Source organism: Acanthopagrus latus, chromosome 8, assembly GCF_904848185.1.
Source record: "Acanthopagrus latus isolate v.2019 chromosome 8, fAcaLat1.1, whole genome shotgun sequence".
Lineage (NCBI taxonomy): Eukaryota > Metazoa > Chordata > Actinopteri > Spariformes > Sparidae > Acanthopagrus > Acanthopagrus latus.
The window spans coordinates 19,988,216-20,001,335 of record NC_051046.1 but is presented as its reverse complement, the minus strand read 5'-3'; the positions used below and the strand labels follow the sequence as shown (position 1 = coordinate 20,001,335).

Below are 13,120 nucleotides of genomic sequence, written 5' to 3'. Positions count from 1 at the left end.
CAAGTGGAGGGCAGACTGACTGACTTTGGAATGCACAAATAATGATGATTCATGGGGGATTATCTGTATGTCTTAGAGCATTGCGGGCGCTCCTCTGTTAACATTAAGTTCATGTCGATGGCTTAGAATCTACTTGTAATCCCCTGACTGCAGGCATCTTCTAGGCATTTTTTTTTTTTTTTTGTAAATTACAAAGTTATTATGAGTTGCAATGTTTACATTAATTGTCAGTCAGACTTTTTGTGTATTGCCTTCAGTTTAATAATTACATGGGATGTAAGGCAACCCTTCAAAAAAAATAAATCATTTTGAGAACTAAAAAGGGGAAAATACCACTGTTTAGCTTAAAGCAGTTTTTTTCTTGGACACTGTGTGTTTAATTGTCTTCTGTCGTTTTATTACTGCTAGCTCCTTTTTACTCAGTGAATAATGGTTGGTTTGGCCAGGACCCTCAATTATATCTCAAGAGGCAGTCTCAGTTAGATAAAGATTAAACACGAGAAAAAATGTACATCAATACACAAGCACAACGACAAGTACTTTATCATAGATTAAATTGTCTTTGAAACTCAGTGGGCTGTAGCACCTCCTTAGATAGTTAGATAGTAAGCAGGCCAAGAGAGGTCATTTATGATTTTTCTTGACTTTTTAATTATGTTCTTGTAATACAATACATAGGAAAACCCCATAATTTCAGATGATTTATTGATTGTGCCCTGCAGTTGTCTGTGAGCCTTACTGCCCGAGCTGTGGACCAGACTGATAATTCAAATCATTGTCATACATTTCTGGGGAAGGACGAGCTGTTTCAATTTAAATTTATTTGTGGGGCCTGTTTTGGGGGCGGGCATGTGGTCAAAGTTCCGTTTTAGGGAGTTGCTGATGTAAAATGATCATAAATTAGATTCAATTTGTGACTGTAATAAGGTCAAATTTATGATGTGTGTCCTCTCATCTGGGTCACAACAACAAGATTTAACTCTGATAAAACTGCCCCATATAGTAACTCCTTGGAGAGGTAAATAAAAGCACATTGTTGTAGGAATACACAAATGTATTGTATAATTCAATGTATAATGTATATCAGGTTCAGATCAAATTTAAACCACCTGGTTAATCAATCGATGAATGATACTTTGTTTATACAGCACACCTAAAACAATTAAGATACAAGGTATTAACAGGCATACATTGTAAAAATTGACAGACTACTGCACATCAAGACAACCAAAAAGGATAGAAAATAAAGCCAATAAACTAACAAAACACAGTTGGACCCTGAACTTCTTATGAACAGGTCAACGGAGCAGTACCAGGCTGTTGTGAACACCACTTCACATGTCAACCTTCCATTTTATCTCGTTGAATTATTCACTCCTGCGAAAAGTATTGCAGTATCTTCACATTCCAGGAAAATTGCATGAAAAAAAAGTCTGCACATAAGAAACATTGATATGGAATAAGTGTGAGGAACCACATTTAGAAACAAACTGCATGCGAAAACATCAGTATCACACCCATAGTAAACGCCTTTCTGTTGAAGTGGTTGAAGTAAGAGACTTTGCAGGTATTTATTTGCATATCCATGCAGTATTTCACTGGAGCAGTAAGTAAGGAGTATGAAGCACACAGTGTCAGTTTGTACTCCAGAACAGCTTCAGATAAAAAGCATGTGCTGCTGAATGTTTTATGGGATCTGCAGGATTGACCTGAGCATTCTTTAACTCAAGCAGCTTTCTCTGTTCTCTCACATCTACATCCAACTCAAAATCATTGCAAATGAGATTGAGCTATTAAAACTTGTTTTTTTTTTTATCCGTAGAAGCTGGCATGGTGAGAATAATGGATTAACCCATGTTGTACACACTGAATAAGGAGTCTATGCTCTTGTTTTATGTCAGGTTGGCAGCAGACTGGTCATCCAGACGACTGGGATCCTGATGATCTTACTGGGGATCTTTGGGAAATTTGGAGCAGTTTTTATTACCATCCCCGACCCGGTCATTGGAGGCATGTTTCTCGTCATGTTTGGAATGATAGCAGCAGTGGGGATATCCAATCTCCAGGTGAACATATTTCACTGTTGTAACATGTCATATTTTATTAATGCATCTGTTGTATGGAGTATACTAAGACACCCCCCTCATAACAAAATCAAGACACAAAACACCCAACCTTGTATGCAAGAGGACTTGAGCAAAATACTGAGTCTAGTTGTCTCCAGGGATGCTGCTCTGGCACTGACCCTGAGAACTGAAATACAACCCAAAACAGAAGAATCCTTTGGGGATCGATTAAAAATACCTACCTTAAATCCTTCCCCCTGGGGTACTTGCAGACTGCAGAGGTCTAATTTTTGTCATATCTCACAATTGCTTTTTTCTACAATTTCACTTTTTCATGACTTTGTCAACCAGTTTTTCCTTATTACTTCATGTCGTTGTTTTCTGTGTCTGTTTTAATTTGTCCTTTTAAAAGATCCCAGTTGTGCCTATACAGTTTTAATAAAACTAATTTTATTTTAGTTCATGTTTACCATGGATCTTAATTTAAAGTATAACTGACTACAAGGAGGGATTGTACACTGTTTCTGTTGTTTAGAAAGAGACAGACACAGAAACAGCAGACACAAGAAAAAAAGTGTTGACATCTGACTGAATCTAGGTTTATTTCAATTATTATATATTGGTATCAACATGGTCAAATTGGTACTATGGTTTGTACTTGAGATAAAATGTGCAATTTAAAGAATTCAGAGATAAGAATATGTAAATGAACTGTAACTTTCCCAAAAAAATGGTTGTTTGTTTTTTTTCCCCCAGTGAAATTAATTACATTGCTAATAAGGGCTTAAGGAGGAAATAATTTTGTGATGGTTGTGAGAAAAATAACATACTGAATACTAAAACACCATAGAACTGATCCGTCTGTATGCATATTTAGCATGGCAGTTACTGGGCCTTGAAAGCTTGAGTCCACGATGCACGCATGCCCTCTAAAGGTAGTGAAAACCTTTAAGTGGTTAGTGTAATGTGGAAGCAGTCCAAGAGACAGGTGACTGAGTGAGCTAAGGTCAGCTGTAATGCTGTTTCCTGGCATGAGATTTTTCTGCATGATTATAGAGTCCCACTGCAGGTCTTAAGCACTGTTGCCCATTAAAACCACCCACAAACTCTGCAAACTCTTGTGTTTGAAAAATCTCAAACTATTCCTTTAATGTGTTATTTAAAAGTATTTGGATGTTTTTTGATTCCAATCATTGGGAATTTGAGGGACTTTTTGCCCATAATAGTGACTCAAAATCAATATTTTTTTTCTTAGTCTTACCTGATTTGTAATCTCTTATCCATAAGAATAAGAGCTGCATCCCACCCTGATGATGTATTTTTCCTGTAAGCGTTTCTTTACCCATCGGCCTTTGTTAAACAGATGAAACATGATGCTAGGGTTCGCACCAAGCAATTACAGCTCCCTTGGGTCTTAGTCATGGGTGTCAAACCCTCATGGGAGCTACAGTATAATATATATATATATATATATATATATATATATATATATATATATAAAAAATAATTGGTTGCAATGACATGGTGCTCAGATTTAGCGAAGAATATCGACAGAAAGTGCCCGTATCACATTTCAGTGTCTCTGAAAGTCTTGTGAAAGAAGTCCAGGAAAATGTATTAACTCAGAAGTGGGACAGGTGTTGTTCACAGCCATGTTGTGTAATAATATAATAATATAAATAAATAGACTAGTGTGTCCCCAGTCTGACCTATCATTACCAAATGAAAGTAAATCCTGAACCAGAATTGAACTCTTTGAACTGTTTGAAGTTTCCAATTATTCCTAATGACATTTGAATCAACGTTCAAAATACAGAGAAGGGAGCCAGCAGAGCAGAACAATATAACAAAGTCTCTGTCTCTCTCTCTCTCTCTCTCTCTCTCTCTCTCTCTCTCTCTCTCTCTCTCTCTCTCTCTTTTCTCCCTCTCCAGTATGTGGACCTCAACTCGTCACGTAACCTCCTCATCCTTGGCTTCTCCACCTTCAGCGGCCTTGTTTTGCCTACCTGGTTTCACTCCAACCCGGGCGTCATTGATACAGGTGACTTGCAACCAGATATACACTCACTCATGCACATGCACTTTAAAGGACATTTGTGCTCACCGACTCAGTCCCTTCAACTGGGCACAACCTTTATATTCATAAAAATAAAAGGAAATCTACACTTTTTCCAACCACATTATGCAAGTGTATTTAGTTTTGGAGATCAAGTAGGAGCATTATTGTCCAACTGAGGACAAGGCATTGTACTTAGATATAAATGTAACTAAGTATATTTACAATACTTTAGGAAAAAAAAAATAGGGAATTGCACTTAATGGGTATTCCCATTTTTTGCTACTTTATTCCACTCCACAACATTTTGGAGCAAGATTTTGCTCTTTTAACTCCAACACATATATTTGATGACTTCAGTTACTTAACAGATTGTGTGCCGCAGTGAAATATTTTGAAATTAATTGTAATGGCAAAACACTGTGATTCCAATAATATGAAAAATGCTGACTATCTGATCAGCAAATCATACGGGCTGATAATAGGTCGAAATATAGTGTGCAATATATGCAAGTAATTTACTTTTACTTGAGGTACTTAAGGACATTTAATACCTGAAATGTTAAGACTTTTACCCAAGCATCACCTGACTTTCACAAAGTCATATTTCAACTTGATATCATCTACTTTCACTCAAATGTGACTTTTGGGTCTTTTTTACAACTAAGATGGCTTTATATAAATAAACTTGACTTCTTGCTTAAATCCAGCAAAAAACTTGGACAGCAAAGGCGAAGAAACAGAATGAAAACATTGCAATGAGATAATATGATGAATGGAGAGAAGGGTTGTACTGCACTGTTTTGGCAAATGATAAAGTCAGTTATGCAAAATAATTCTCACACGTTCTCACATGTTGGGTATTATTATATTTTCTGTTTTGTAATGCGAACAAACCCTGTCAGCTAACTGTATCAAAACATCTGCACCACTTTTGCCACAAACCACTATAACAGGCCTTAACCTGTACACACCACTGGTTTATTTCTCGGCATTGACGTGTGTTATTCTTCCAAAAGATAATCTACCATGATCAATATCTTCTAGCTACTGTACCATGACTAGTTCTTATTCTGTACCCGCATCAGGTTTAACAAGGTTGTTTTCAATTCCACTTGCTATGGGATCAGACTAGCTGCCAAGCCTATTCATAAGTGGCCAAAGAACTGTAACACACAAAAACATTAACACATACTTGTTTCACAGTTTTGGTGTAGTTATACTATATGCAAAAGATTATATTTTTGTCTGAAATAATTGGAAAACACATGCAATGTTATATCTGCGTTTAATGTTGACTCAGTAAACAATAAATCAGTAAACAACACCAGAAGTTGACACGGATGATAAGTCTTATCAGAGAAGCAACAGTGTCCTCTGAAAGTGGCTTTATATCCCCACTGCTTCACCTACAGATTACACTTGAAACGATGGCAGCGATTTTGCCATAAGCTTGTCAGGCCAACACGTTCCTTAAATCCCAAAGGCCCAGATGGCAGACAAATGGCTACCTTTGGTCTTTAGCCTAGATTTGAAAATAGCAAGATGAATTTACCTTGCCCTGTTTTGTTTTTTTTGTTTTTTTTCTTGTATGTGCTTTGTTTGTTTTAGCCCAAACACATTGTCTGAAGATATGTAAGCTGGTTTGTATCTCAGTTGGTCCAGCAGTCCAGTCAAACCATATGGGTCCAGTTGTATGTAAGTCGCTGTTCAGTCAGTAGGGGGCACTGGTGGGGCTGTCACGCTATTGAGCTTGGTCTTTACATATTCACGCATGACGTCCTGCTTGGGGAAATGAGGCTGAGGGTGTCAGATTTATCAAACGTTTTAAGTAATTAATGTTGCCAGAACTTTTTTAAAAGTGTGGCTGTAAGAGTGATTCAGGCAGCCTCCTCTTGATTATACATGAGTTTCTTGCACCAGGGGTGTGTTGGTAATTGTCAAAAAGGTAAGTAGACAACAACCTGGGTACACTGGATGAGTTAACTGTCATATTTTTGATAAACATAAGCATTACACACTCATTTTTAGATGGCATAGTTTTTCTGCTCATTTGGGCATGTTGCTCATTACAGATACCACTTATTGACTTTCCATCATTTCCTACATCAGGTTGCTATTGGTCTATTTTGCAAATAATTCTTGATTTCTTTTGGGTGTAGAACAAAGTTAATGTTCATGAAAAAACTATTTGAATTCCTTGCCATGGCCTGAAAAGCTGTGCTGTGGTAATCCCCATCTGCTACGTCAGACGCATAAGAAACATGACAAGTCTTGAAAAAAGTGGGAGAAAGGGTGAAAATGACGGTACTTGAGGGATCAAAGCAAAATTCTCAAAACATCAGCACCTGGGTTAAATTGGGTTAAACTGGGTTTAATGGTGCCATTGGGCTGTTTGCTGTTTGTACACAATGGGAGTGGTTGTGGGTGTAAAGTCGAAGGATTATGTCTGTATCGCTTCATTAGTGTCACTACTGGTTTGTTGGGCAGTTAGGAAACCTGTAGGGAACTGAGAACATGACACCAAACAGAATGAAAATAAGGAAAACAAATGAAACAGTGTTTTTTCTATGACAGGAACATTCTCCATTTTAAATGACATAAACATAAAACACACATGCACCCATACACAAACACACAAAAGGTAGAACCCAATTACGGTTATCCAGTCATGAAACATTAATCCAACAGATGCAATTAGACAATGTAGAGCTCTTACAAAAACAGGTCTGGTCAATCAGAGACCTTAGAACCAATCAGCGATCAGTCAAAGTCCATCAGTTGATGATTCCCTCCTTTTGATGACACATCAGTTGCTGCGGAATGGGTTTGTGGCCTCCTCCTATGAAGCGCCATCAAAAGAGCAATCCTCAAGATTAAACAGCTCTGCTCTGCAGACATAACACCTTGATCCCATGAGTCATGTGATGCAAGTGTCCCCCAGGAAAGTGCTAATCCAGAGTTCAACACTGGGCATGAGGGCTTGTCTGGTTTTCTCAGGTCTAGGCTGCTTACCTCCCAATCCTCTTGGCTATGCGCCCTGTCACCAGCTGTAATCTGCCCGGTTCAGATAAAGCACTCTTGCCCCCAAGTTTTTCCCCGAAGCCAACACTTAGCTGATAGCACCACACAAGAGGGGGCTTGTCAGCACTCTTTGTAAACAAACTGCTGCTCACCCAGACGTCTTTAGATGTGGGACTTATAATCAACTCAGCGGGTGTCTTGAACTTTTGACTGCTGCCTCCCCAGGAAGGAAACGCTTGTGCCTGATTGTGTTTCTCTTTTCGGATGGGTCCTTTGAACAAGAGTGTGTTCTGAATCAAACTACGTCAGCACTGATAGCAATTCTTGATTCAATTCAATGCAACTTAATCAGGCAGTTTATCACCTGAGGGGCATTATGAAAGGAGGGAATAGGACATGCAGGCATCCACATATTCAATGGCGCCCTGTGTTCAACCGTTAACTGGTGGTAGCACATGCCACATGAAAGGCCAACTGTGACTCAGGATATATTAGTGCCATGGCGGCCCAATGATTACAGTGGCTGCCCAATCAGCCACAAATCAACAAGTCGAAATATCTTGACTCTTCCTGAACCTGCAGACATCACAGTACCCTCCTCAGAAGTCCTGCTGACTTAATACGCTCCATTATCATGACTCCTTAAACCTGCCAGGCTGTCATGTGGAATTTAAGGGGAGCTTGAAAAGTGCTGTAAATACTTAAGACAGGAGGATATATCAGCAGATATATTATGTATAAATGTTTTGTTTTTTCTCACATAACAAATAAATAGATATCAAACAAAATTCAAATTGTTCGCAGGGAAATCTGGACAAATATAGGGGCTGATGAAACAGAATCCAGGAAGTCTGGAATGAGTAAAAAAAAGTCTGAAGGGTTATCTGATTATCTGGATGTCACTGGAGCTGGTCATTGTTGGTGGTTGGGTTTTACATCCTGATGCATTCTTTGCATTCAATCGGTCACCAGAATAAATGTTGGCAATGCACTTCTGGAAACCACAGATATGTTGAAACTTTATATTTCATCATGTTGCAACTTTTCTTGAGCCTCAGTTTTGCAGGAAAACATCTTGTGTGGGAAAAGGGGAAAATATATGGCACCTCATTAAAAAATATCCTGTGTTTTTACTCCTAAAAATGTTGAAATGCAGTTTTAGACTTCAGTTACCAGCTTGGCAGCCTTCTTACCAATTGCAGTTACACCACCTACCACCCGACTTGAAAGTCAGCTCATGTACATGTAATGTGAAAGTGACATGACACATTTTACAGAAATGTTGACATGTTCCATGTGACACATGCACTTTAACGTAGCAGTCCTAACTGAGAGACAGATATAAAAATCAAACCGTCTTCCTGGCTATATTCAGGGTAAGTAGGAATCCATCACTGTTCACTTAAGATGACGTATTTATGAAGCAAAGATTAAGAAGTGTTATAATTCTTTGTCACTGAAGCTATTCAAAAAGTCTTGCACCTGGCAATATAAAATTAAAGCTAAAACTGTCACTTTGGGACATGTGGAAAAAATTCAACTTCAAGGTAAATGGCTCAAGTCATTGAACACATAGAGATCTGGGTGGTCTGGCCAAGAATGCCCTTCTGACCAGGTATGTCGTCCATCGAACAGATGGATCTAGACAAACCTTGTTTGGATTGGCTGTTACCCTGTCCTGCAGGATTTCCTGTCAGGCCCCAGTTGCTGTTGATTTTGGTAGCTTGTATTCCTTTTAGTTTTATTAAGTTGACCTTAGAACTCACCTCTGACCTTGTTGTGGAGAAGGGAAGGGGCAGAAATATTCTCCCTATTAGATTTATACTTATTTTAAAAGCCGCTGAAGAGTAACACATGACTTTATATATTACGTTCTCTGTTCAAAGGAATCAAAGAATTGGACCAAGTGATTGTTGTGCTCTTCACCACACACATGTTCATCGGCGGATTCTTTGGCTTTATCCTGGACAACACAATTCCTGGTATGACAGAATACTTGCTGATAATCATGAATTATAGCACGAGCCGGAACATAACTATCAGGCAACATGGTCTTCTCTTTTTTTAGGCACCGACAGAGAGCGAGGCATCAAGAGCTGGCGGGACAAGGTGCAAGAGGGAAGCAAAAACATCTGTGACCAATCGTGCTATGATATCCCCTTCTGCAATGGCATTTTGAAGCAGTTTAGATGTTTCCAGTACATGCCCTTCCTTCCTTCCTACAAGACCAGCCAACAGCGGACATCCCAGTAAAGGACTGTAAACTTACAAGGTAGCATTGATGCCAGCAGATGAGCCCTATGAAAACAAACAATAGCTGTTTAGCTGTAGAGGAATAACTATTCTCACTTAAAAATGATTGGCACAAAGGTGGACAGGACAGTAAGTTGTTTAATTGCTCCTACATGACAGTGTGAGGAGATAGTTTTTCAATACTGAACCACTGTTAACACCTTTCCTCTCACGGTCCAAACATATGCAGGTTTGCGGAGTGCATAAAACTAATTCTAAAACACATTTTCATCTTTAAAACAGAGGCAAAACAGTTACTGTTTGCCTCTAAAGGGTAGTGTACATGACATCTTTAGGCAGCCTGTGGCTTAAACCTTTCAGTGGTTGTAGTGTGTGTGTGTGTGTCTGAAACCACCTTTCAGATAGGACTGCCACTGTGGATGCAAGGGTAGTGATGTGGGAACAGCCTGCCCCCCTTTACTATTACTAACATACAACTCTCAGTGAATATAAAATACTGCAATGCGCAGTGGATAGGTTTTTGTGAAATAAATACCAATTCACATCAAGGTTAGATCTTTTTGGCACTTTGGCAAAATTATATATTTTTTCCTTACAAAAACACTGAATTTATATTGTGTTTACTGATACACCTGAGCTGCTATTTCTCCATTGGACAGTTGGACTTCAACAGAATAAACCCCTCCCACAAAATCTTTAGGGTTATTTTGCTCAGTCTTACTGGGTTAATAAAACAAATACAGTGCCTGAACCAATACATCCTCATACATAAACAAGTGAATGGGTGGATTGCCAGTGACTCCAAAGACAACAAAGCTCCATTTCCAAAACAACAGCACCATTGCAAAGTGCCAGCAACAGGTGTACCAAACCTTTTCCTTTTGTGAAGGAAAACATCTTGGTTTTGCTCGAAATGACTCTGTTGCTTATGTGACTTCAGTTACAAATGTATGTACGTTACAGTACATATGTAACTATAGTTTCATTATGTATGTGACTTAACTTACCTACATGAGATGTCAAAATAACTCACTGTTCATTTTAGTTTCACACTGGAGTGTAGCAGTGGTCTCTGAGACATAAGTCTTCTGCCTGTTTGACCCTACTGCCCAACACAATCTCTTCCTTATGCACACATTGTTGATCTTTACTCTACTTTACCTGACTTTCTCCTTTGCAGCTGTAATAATTACTTTGTCAACGAGAAGTTGCCACTTAACATCAAACATCAGTTTGGGTTGTAAATGAATTCCTAATCACTAATCACTAATCACCTTCATCAAATACAATGAACTTCAGCAGAAATAATATGAGATACAGATACAACTTGGGGCAGGATTTGTGAAAAAATAAACATGCATTTTTTGTAATACAAATGGGTGATGAAGCGTTCCAAACCAAAAAGAATGAGCCCACCCACGTATCTCTCCATTGCTTTGAACAGGTTGTGTGCTGCATGAAGTACTGCAATTTGTGGACTGTGCATTTTTCATGGTCCTTTAGTCTGAAACAGAATAGTTAGAGATATGTCCCTTTATATATGGAACCGAAAGCACCAGTTTGGCTGATGGCTGCAGTTACCCTAATGGCCGTCGTGTCACTATTGAGTCTCATTTCTTGATCCTGCTCCAAGTTCCTTTGAATCTATGACAGAAGGTGTGTCGATATTCTGCTGCCCTGATATCACAGTTGGGCAGTAAAGAGTAGAGTAGCTTTGTTGAGCAGTACCATAGGGCCCTTTGTACTGAAGCAGTAGCAAGACAAGAAGAACAAGTGCCATGTCTTCCATCAGACCTCATGAAGAGTTTGCAAAGACATTATTTAGACACATCCCTTTATGAGATACTAAATTAAAAAGTATATACATTTTTAAACACCTCTTGGGTGTCTTTTTGAGGCAAAATGTTGCTTATCTTTAATCAATCGACACTGAGTGACTTTCATGTATTAAAAAAATTGTTGTATCCTCAAAAAATGATGCAATGTTCCAATGCAGAGTCAAAAATGACTTTAAAGCTAGTGTAAGGACCAACTCTGTATTCAACTAATGTATCATGAGGCTACTGAACCTACTGTTTACAATCACAAATGTGTTTTTACCTGTATGTTTCCAGTAGGATCATTACTACCTCACTGAGAACAGTAATTTGCAGGAACAGATCATTGGATAGTGGAAGGCTTTTTCATAAAAAAATAAATAAATAAGAATAATATGTCATGTCATTAAAATATCTGTTTTCATTAATGTTATTAATGTTTCTGATTTATACATTTAATTTTGTTTTGTCACTGTATAGAAGAACATTGTTATTTTTAAATATTGATGCTTTTACATTTCAGAATATACATGCAATTGTACTAATTTTTGTATTATAATTGTAGTAATTAATATATTAATATTTATTCATATTCATGTTTTTTATGAATCTGTCCTCAACTGTGACAGTTAAGTTGTTGAATATATACTGAAGTTAATCAAGGCTTTCACTGTCTTTCTCATACTCATTTCATCTTGAGATATGAGTGTGTGTTTGTGTGTGTGTGTGTGTGTGTTTGTGTGTGTCTGTGGGGATATCTGTCCCCAGATTTACACCTGCTAGTTGCCAACTGTATGCAGGCCCACAGAGTATCAGAACTTTATGTGATATTTTATGTGATGCCGAAACAGTTTTGTAGAAGGGGATACTTTCATAGCTTGTGGAAAATGAGTAGCATGATGGGTGGATCTGATTTCTGTAAACTACTATTATGGGTGAGCACACCACAACACGCGCACCAAAATCATTTACCTGCCTATGAGGGACACACAGACAAATTGTGGTAATCATGTGATTAACATTCAGTGACTACGATTACATTATACATCACATATATTATAAATCTGAAACAAATATTTTGTTCACCACCACAACTTACAGAATGGGGCATGATGTTTGTGTAGGTGCACCTTCATTAATGTAATACAACACACCTGGAGAACTGGTTTTGAGCAGCTGATAAATTGCCACAAAGCCTTGTGTAACGACATGAAGCTAGGAGACCCTCTGAAGTACAGTTTGCATACGGGTGTCTGAGTGCGTATGCTTCCTCATGTTTTGGCATTTTCGAATTATTGTCTTTTAAAATAAGCTTTGAAGTTTATTTTTGATGTTGATCTTTATATTTTACAGACACTGAAAATCTTGAAAATCCCTTCCTTTTGTGGGATTAGAGTCTATGGTATATCGACCAGTGAAGATTAGGCTCTCCGGGGCCTCTCTAACAGAGCTAAAGACATTTTGGCTGATTAAAAGGTATCTGCAGTCTTTAGTCTCCTGATCGGGCGCATCGTGCAATGAAGGCCACAGGTATAATCCCCTTTGGTATTTACTGTCTATCTGTAGGTGCCAAGTGCCTTTATAGTATGAAGACAAACTATGCAAAACACTGATATATGTTCAGACTCTTTGTGATTACAATCAAACCGATGTTGCGCAAGGTATGCACCCGCAGAGAACTGAGGTTAAAATGATGTTCCTATGTAAAAAGAAAAATAATAATAATCACAGATTTAACACATTAATGTCAACACATATTTTTGAGAAAGTGACTCTCCAGGAGATCAACCGTTCGGGTGAATCAGGTGCTTAAAAGGTTTAGATTTCATCACATGTCATGTTGATTCAAACGTGGTACTACTGAATGATTTAATCATAAAAATAAACTTCAAGGCATGCTTTGT

At 38.2% G+C, this 13,120-nt stretch overlaps 1 protein-coding gene across 1 annotated transcript in view; it reads left to right on the top strand.

Annotated features, from left to right (window-relative positions):
• si:dkey-106n21.1 (solute carrier family 23 member 1) overlaps positions 1–11,646 on the top strand; it is a 46,012-nt gene extending 34,366 nt beyond the window's left edge. The window contains exons 11-14 of the mRNA XM_037105796.1: positions 1,902–2,066; positions 3,999–4,107; positions 9,033–9,128; positions 9,215–11,646. Coding sequence (XP_036961691.1) covers positions 1,902–2,066; positions 3,999–4,107; positions 9,033–9,128; positions 9,215–9,399 — 555 coding nt within the window. The 3' untranslated portion in view covers positions 9,400–11,646. The remainder of the gene's footprint in view (positions 1–1,901; positions 2,067–3,998; positions 4,108–9,032; positions 9,129–9,214) is intronic.
• The last annotated feature ends 1,474 nt before the right edge of the window (positions 11,647–13,120 follow it).